The sequence below is a fragment of the Sycon ciliatum genome, chromosome 2, assembly GCF_964019385.1.
Source record: "Sycon ciliatum chromosome 2, ocSycCili1.1, whole genome shotgun sequence".
Classification (NCBI taxonomy): domain Eukaryota; kingdom Metazoa; phylum Porifera; class Calcarea; order Leucosolenida; family Sycettidae; genus Sycon; species Sycon ciliatum.
The window spans coordinates 7263844-7272187 of NC_088644.1; the positions used below are offsets into that span (position 1 = coordinate 7263844).

Below are 8344 nucleotides of genomic sequence, written 5' to 3' on the forward strand. Positions count from 1 at the left end.
AAGTCTTTAGTGGTCCAACATGGCTTGATGGCGTTTGTCACGAATTATCATTCGTGATCATTTTTTACCCTATCGCACTTTTTCCGTAATTATAATTCTGACATAAATTTTACTGCTAGAGCCTATTTTTCTGACCTTGCCTTTTCTAGTCCATATGCTGACTGACTGCAGGCATGCGCAGCACAGCACACGCGCATATCAGGCATGCGCGACCTCTAGCCTAGCCGTATGCACGCACACTCCAAATCAGCTTACCCTTTTTCAGAACATAGAGATCAAGAAACTTCAGTTTTAGTTGCTCTGCCCAGTGTCAGCAAATGTAAAGATATAAGAGCAACCAGCCAGCTTTCTTGTGTGTGACATTCAGTAAAAACCGAGGGCATAGCTGTCACCACAGTGTTGGTGCCCGTGCACCCAGACCCATGGTCAAATGTTTGTTGCCAAAGACTCAGCATCCGCAGTCTTGGAGAGGAGAGTACGAGGCGCAGTCTTGGAGAGGAGAGTACGAGGCCCCTCGTAGGCCCTCTTGCCAACGCCACCAGACAACATTCACAGGAATGGCTTGTGAAGCAATGAGTTAATTTGCCCGGGCACCAAACTGTCGTGCTCCGCAGATGGAAAAGACAGGCGCTGGTGGGAATGAAAACGAAGAAGCCTTGGGGCTCGTTTCAAAAGAATATAAACACAGAAGCCTTGCAATGGGGCTCGTTTCAAAAGAAGAAAAACAAAAAAGAAGAGTGTCTGATACAAATTCAACTCAACTCGTGTGACCAGTGTAATTGGTTGGCGTTCAAGGCTAACTGTGCACTGGTTTCTTGTAGCCTACTAGCCTAGTACACACCATCACTGATAAAGTGGATCGTGGAGCGAGTAGATATCTCAGCAGCGAAACACAGTCTGCGAGCGGGAACAGCGATGGTTTCACTGTACCCAGTTCTCTCATTCACACCAGTCAGCGTATGCCGATCACAGTCCAGACGCAGCACTATGACGTCATCGCGTAGCCAAGGTTGACCCAGCTTATTGGAACTGCCAACGCAAAACTCGCTGTTGTCAGCCCTGCAGTGCCAGCCCAAGAACGGCTTCTCCACGGAACACTCGCTGATCTTGCCACCACTTTCCACTGCAACACCAAGGAAAAGACCGCGGCCTCCATTAACGACGAGAACGGAACATTGCAGAATGCCATGACTATAACTTCCCTGTGACGCAACTGCGACCCAGGCCTTTGTGGGACAGCTCAACTCACGACCCTGCTCTGAAACATCTAGTCCAGCAGCTTCACAAGAGGCCACATCAAATGCTGGTACAACGAGGGTGGCGTCGTCCGATGCGGTATCACCTATGGATGGCGAGCTGCTAACATTGGCCAATTCACCAAGTTCTGAAACGTGCCACCTTTCATCACTGGCGAACTTAGAGTAAGCTACAGGTAGAGGATGGGCTGTTTCTGGTCGAGTGGTTGAATATTTAGACGAGCTGTTGGCTGTATTGCCAACGTATTCGATAACTAGGTGCAGGAATTTCTCCGCGGCAAGCAGACTGCTCATACCAAGGTTATGAACCAGATACTCGCAGCTATTCAGCTGATAGCTCTTCATCTCCACCATCTCAGATTTCTCTTCTAGCCGCTTTAGCGCTTTCCAGCGTGCAGCATCTAGATCAGCTAATACTGTTTGTTGTCTTTGCTGTATGTTCTTGATATGCTCCTGGAAGTCAGCAGTTATCTTCTCTGACAGGGCCTCCACTTCATCATTGATAGAGTTTGTGCGTGCCTTGATGCTTGTACGAGTGCTCTGGAGCTGCTCTTTACATGCTTCACTATAATTTGTCAGATGCGTCTTCCATTCCTTTCGCTTTCTCTCCGCAATCACCTGAACTTCCTCCACATCCTTGGAGCATTTGATGTGGAACCGCTCACTGCATTGCTTGCATATCAGCACTTTACACTGAGTACAGTATGATGTCATGGACCTCCCTGGGTGCAGAAAGCACTTCTTGAATTCTTTGTCCCTGATCTGGAGCTGCTTGTCCACTGACCGTATTTCGGCAACAGGCATCACACGGTGTCCGAACGCAATTCCCTTGCGTTTGGCATGAATTCTTTCATGGTCGACGCACATGTGCAGTCCACAGTCCACACACAAGGACACTGCTGGCTCGAAGGCTTCACTGCAGTCCGGATTTTGGCACCTGGGCTGTGCGCTTGATTCTTGGGCCTTCGATTGTACTTCAACATCGTCCTTCAGTCGTTCAGGTGTTGGCCAGTCTATCAGCGAATCCTCTAGTCGTGCGCCTGGAAGAGTTGAGCCACCAACTGTCAGGCATTTGAAGCAGGACACTGTCCCATCTTTGCCAATGTGTTCCTTGAGGCAAGGTAGGCACATGACGTGTAGACAGTTTAGTATTTTCAGAGAATCGGCCTCTAAATGACAAGCTTGACAAATCTTGCTGCTTGCCAATCCTGAGTCGATGTCACTTTTGCCGGATTGGGCAGGTGAGGTGCGACAAGCCATTTCTATGGACAGGAGGGTCAATGGCCTTTCAAAGAAACAGACAGAAGTAGCAGTACTGATAGCAACGAGAAATTCAAGTACTTTCCGTAAAACACACAACACAACTCAGCTCAGAACTCCACGGCCACGTGCATTATTTTTTATTTTTGAGAAACAATGCATCCAGCAAATTATTTATTATTTTGGAGTTTTACGCCAAATTTGACGCCAAGGCCAAAAAAAGGGGGCGTTCGTTTTGATCCACACTGTGGGTTTGGTAGAAACTACTTCTTTCGGTAGAGGTGTTCGTTTTTTCTACTCAAAAGGGTAGATTCTACTTTCCTCTACAGCTGTACGAGTCTCTCGTACCAGGAAAAAATTGGTAGAAGCGGTAGAAGTCGGTAGAGCTAGAGGTACGGGATTTCCAGCCAGATTTATTATTTTATTTTATTTTATTTCACCGTCCAATGCATGGCAGAAGCCCATGCAAAGGAGGGGGCGTTAGCCAGCCATGGCAAGAGAAGGAAAAAGAAAGAAAGAAGGAAAGAACATAAGAATCGGAAGAAAAGAACGCATCAGCAGGGTGAAATTTATCACTATGTTGACCATAGTGGAGAGTGGCAAGATAAGCTAGCAAAAGAGGCGAGTGAGCCTACAACTTGGCATGACATTTAACATGGTCTATGAACTGTCTAATATTTGATATTGTCTTCATTTCCATGGGCAGCTTGAGCCAATACGAATATGCAGAAAAGATAGGAGATTTGGTAAACATAGTTGACAAAGCCCTGGGAAGTACTATGCCATTGCGAGAGTCCCGTGCGAAAGTAAACCAATCACAATCATCAAAGTAAGAAGACCTTACTTAGGGTCTGTGGGGAATGCCCAAGTAATAAAAAATCACATCAAGAGTGCGAGACTGCGAGTACAATCCTGAAATAAAGATTATGATTATTATAAAAAAACTCGGATGTTGAGCCAATAATAAATGTAGAAAGGAACCTTCCCCTCTTTGGTCTTTCCATAACCTTGGTCCTTGAACCTTCCGAGTTGGAAGGCTGTTGGTTAGCGCTACGGAGATGTGTTGAAGCTAGGTGTCAGGATGTCGAATGTCTCAGTACTCTGTCAGTTTTGTGCCTAGTTGTTGCACTTTCTGACTGTATAATTATAGTATCTGGTTACAGTGATGGAGAGTTACTCTTAACTCGTATCCATATGTCCTTTTCCTTTCTATATTTATAATTATTAGGATTTCATTGTATATCATTGGAACCTGTACTACAACTTACAAGAGCAGGAGCGAAAGACTCGATCTGCGGACAGAACTGTTTCGTCCTTTGTGGACTCGATTACAAGCCTCACAATCATGTACATGGATAACCAGAACCGTTGATGTTATGTGCTCTTGCAATCATGGTGCATCATGGTACATGATCCAGGCCAGGACGCCGCCAGATTCTCACTTTTTATTCGGTCGGATTTCACGTCAAATCATCAGTCTCACTACTTTTCACAGATATGTTTTCCATCGTCGTGATTACCTTGCTGATTTGCATTTCAAGATTACGAATAGTGAGCGACGACCAAATAAAATCATTCTTCCCAAATTTAAATCATTGTCTAAGTCTCTCTTCATGTTCCGAACTGCTTTTCTATGGAACTGTTTACCCCCAGTCTAACATCGGAAGCCTCGCTCTATAAGTTCAAAGCTGCCCTCGGGAAATTTACAGCTGACCATGCTTATGCAATCAACGGAATTCCGCCACCTTGCAGTTGATTTTCCCCATTTCTCTCCTCATCAATCCCTACTTGTCTTTGTACATACATCTACATCTACTGTTCTTTCAATCAAATGAACCCCTCGATAGGCACATTGCCTTTGGGTCATTTCATAATAATATCTACCTAGCGCAACTGATGTGAGTGTCAGCAAGAGTAAATAAGGGGGCTTTAATAGTATGTACTCTTGGTGTGAGCAAGAGTACTGTACTGTATCTTGCTGTGAGCTACCAGTACTAAAACGGTATTATTAAAATTTAATGCCATTTCTGGGCCATGCATCACAGCCGCAATACCTACCGTAGGACTGGACTAGTTCGGCTTCAATATCGGTAACAGGATTTTGAGGCTCCACTGCAACTGCAGGTCAAAGGGTTTTTTTTACTGAATACCACAGAACGATCAGATGCTACACAGCGGAGGCGGTGGCATATTGGATGGAAGTGCGCGCCATCAGCATGCCAATGGTCTGCTCAGCCAGCCAGCTCGCAGTCGGTGTGGCCAAACGAGATTCGCCACCGCAGGAGCATTGCTGTGGAACAGTTTGCCTAGAGAGGTGCGCACCGTATCCAGATTGCAAGGTTTTAAGCTAGCCTGCCTTCCTTATGTATGCCTGAAATAGGTTGTGTTTCGTCAGGTTTTGACATGTTCCTTTCTTCTCAGTATTCTCGCTCGCATAGTACTCCACTTTTATGATAATATTGCCTATGCTGTTGCTCATTAGGATTTTGGCAAATTCTATCCTTCGCTTTCATATAACTGGGCCAGGAACCCGTTTGAACTTGCGAAGTAAAATAAAATCAATCAATCATCAATCAATCAATCAAGTGGCGGCGGGGCAAAAGTAACTCCTCCGACCAAAGGTCTCGGAATCATCATTACTCCTGTGCGCCGATACATACATGTAGGGGAAAAGAAACATGTGTATCCAAGAGGGAGGCACCGGCTTTGCACACGATAATGGGGAGAGTTTGAGATTAAGATAGGACATAACAATAGTAAAAGCAGTGCACCATAGGAAGATGGAGAGAACTGATAATCGCATATTAAGGCTGAGCGAAGGGGATCAAAGAGGGGTGGAAGGGAGCTGGAGTGCGGTCAGGCTGGTGTGTTGGCTGCGATGGAGAGAACATAGCCTGTCTGTGGCCCACTTCCACTTGCTGCGCCGCAAGTGGTCGTTGACATTTTTCTTGAAGGTGTGCGTACCTCTGCGAGAAGGGAGAGACTGCAGAAGGGTAGGTGGGAGCTGATTCCACACAGTGGGCCAGTGGGACAACTGAGCTGATCCTAATTAGAGCATGGGACATTTGTCCAATTAAAAATTGGAAACGTATCTACACGATAGATACTGAGCATGATCAGCCATGGTTGCTATGGTTGCATGCTGTGAAACATCAACCGCAGTCTGCCCATGTCCTCATCATCGTAAGTGACTTGGATACTAGTATACTGAGCTTGCAGTAAACTAACTAATTATTACTTGCAGATTGCTAGTAATGGGTCCAGCGCATAGCCAGTTTACTAATCGGATCCGCGTGTTTCTAATTCCAGATCGATAAATGCAGTGTCCCAGCTCTGCCTCACTCAGACTCCTGAGGCATGTGGAGAGCCCAACATGGGACCTTGCGAAGCCGGAGGTGAGTCTACGTCCCCTCACTACTACCCATACTCACGTTATCATGATCCTGTCTCATCGTGTCGTTGATGATATAATTAAACTACATAAGTGTAAGTCTTTATACAAAAGAAAAAGGACCAAGGAACTACAAGTTACGCTATAATGTCCACTAACACCACCAGTTACTAAACAATCAGCTCATGCGATAACATTGCACGACACTGACCGACGGTACTGACGTTCTAGCACCTTCCCCTCCTTATGTTACTTCTATATCTTAGAACCTTCCAAGTTGGAAGGCTGTTGGAGTGCCCATCCTAGATGTGCTATTGGAGCTGTTAGCCAGTTAGTTGTAGAACGTCAGTACTGGTGATGTTAGTGGACATTATAGCGTAACTTGTAGTTCCTTGGTCCTTTTTCTTTTGTATAAGTTAATCCTTGGCTCTGCATCCGCGTACACAAGTCTTTTGTGGTATTTTTTTGCAATTTGCAGTATATTGGCGCTGCCCGTTCGTGAACAAAACTTGACTACAGCTGTAGTGACGATTCTCATGAAGTCTACTTGTAGGGTAATTTACTAAACGTTTCTTGATTTGCAGCCTCCACATGATTTCAGCAATTTACACATCACTCTACTCAGTCCCAGAACACTCACACAGACCATCAGATCCTTCTGCTCCATGCTGCACGCATCACTTCTGACTCTCCAGACCTTTCGTGCATGGCTCATGATCGGGGTAAAACAAAGGAAACCTGAACTAACGATAAACAAACAAGAAAGAAAGTGAGTACTGTCTTGTAGATACATGTACAGTGTATGTGTAGGTCTGTGGGCTAGTGCTAGCTCCAATGCGTGGGGGAAGGTCTGTCACTGGTATCGCAACGTGGGACAGATACATGTACTGTTTGAGAATGCTTATCTGTCCTGCACGTACGCGTACGTGTACGTTACATGGTTCCTTTTTCCAAAGCAAAATGGGTACATTACATTGACTGTTGTCTTGCCAAATTTCTCCCGGCAATAATGATATCTCATGAGTCATGGTTTGCAAGCCAACGAAATCACAAACACACCGTGCATCTCTCCACGCTGGCCTATCCACACCAACATTCTCCCTTCATTCTCCTCTACATATGAGGGTAGTTTTCAAATTCACCATTGCACTCCATATGCGGTATCAACATCATCCGTTGTTCAATTGTTGGTCTGTTTGCTTGATCATTATGTAGTCACGCATCTCACTCATGTTGGGTCCAATCCTTCGAAAGCAGCGTCTTTCCTGTTCCTAGTTCACCTCTCCTGCTCGGGGATAATTGCACGCCTAATAAAGGTTTTGTGATTTCAGATGAAGTCTTGGAGGGATTACTGGAATAGAACATCCACTGCAACTTTGTTCAAAGTACATTGTACATTAGATACTCACAACACAGCTGTTCAGCCATGACTTACATGTACATGTACATGTAAGTCATGGCTGAACAGCCGACTCCCTTCTCTGGCAAAACCCGTTTACCATTATATTGGGTATTACACCTGCTCCTCCAGGTGCTTCAACTTCAAGTACCATCATAATTATATGCCTGGCCTAATTGTGCAACACCCGGCCGAATTTCCTTATCCTACCATTGCATTGACCGACCTCAAATGCCGGATAGGCAGAATTTCACAGAATTGCTCTGAGCGGAGCAGGAACATTAGCTACATGTGCACGTAGGTACAGATACATGTACTTCATTGTAGACGAAAGACTGCAGCAGGACAGGGAGAGAGTTACCTTTGCCTAGAGTGGTAAGTGACGGTGTACGTACCAGGCTACTATCACTCGTACAACAACAAGTGACTGTATTTTTTCTGATTTCTTCTCCATTGTATGATTTATTGCATTTTAAACCATTGTGTTAATTTGCCCGTAAAAGAGGCCCAAAAAAAGAGAAAAAAGTGACCATGTGCACCAGGCGTCGCCGTATGGGTGTGCTAAAGGTGACAATGGGTTGAATAATGGCTAATACATGTACATGTACGTGTACGTTGTATGAAGCAAATGCATGGCCTGTTGACAGTTGTGCATAGCTAGGGGACAGTTTAGATACCCGCAAACTAATTATCGCTTGACAGCAAGGACCCACTCTGTGGCACCATTTCACATTCGTTCCATATGGTCAGGGAGATCTCCCGCAACAACATAACGAAGTGCCCCATTAAGAGATCGTTACTGTCAGCTTACCATGACGCTTTTAATTATAGTGTGCTGTGATGTTAGTCAGCAACACCGTTCGGGACGGGTACAGTTGATATTGGCATGAGCCAACCATCCTAAGCAGGATGTGGTTCAACTGGTGGTAACGTGGATATGCCAACCTTTCTTTTATTTACACTTCTGCACCCCACTACACCGTGCCACTCACATAAATATATCATGACGCATGTCTCCATTCACGACTAATATATACA

The 8344-nt window shown here is 45.3% G+C and overlaps 1 protein-coding gene across 1 annotated transcript; it reads right to left on the bottom strand.

Moving 5' to 3' along the window:
- Positions 1–830: 830 nt before the first annotated feature.
- Positions 831–2516, bottom strand: LOC135808152 (RING finger protein 207-like). Its single transcript, XM_065321298.1, has one exon. It carries the CDS (start codon positions 2514–2516, stop codon positions 831–833), a length of 1686 nt encoding a protein of 561 aa, XP_065177370.1.
- Between the last annotated feature and the right edge of the window lie 5828 nt (positions 2517–8344).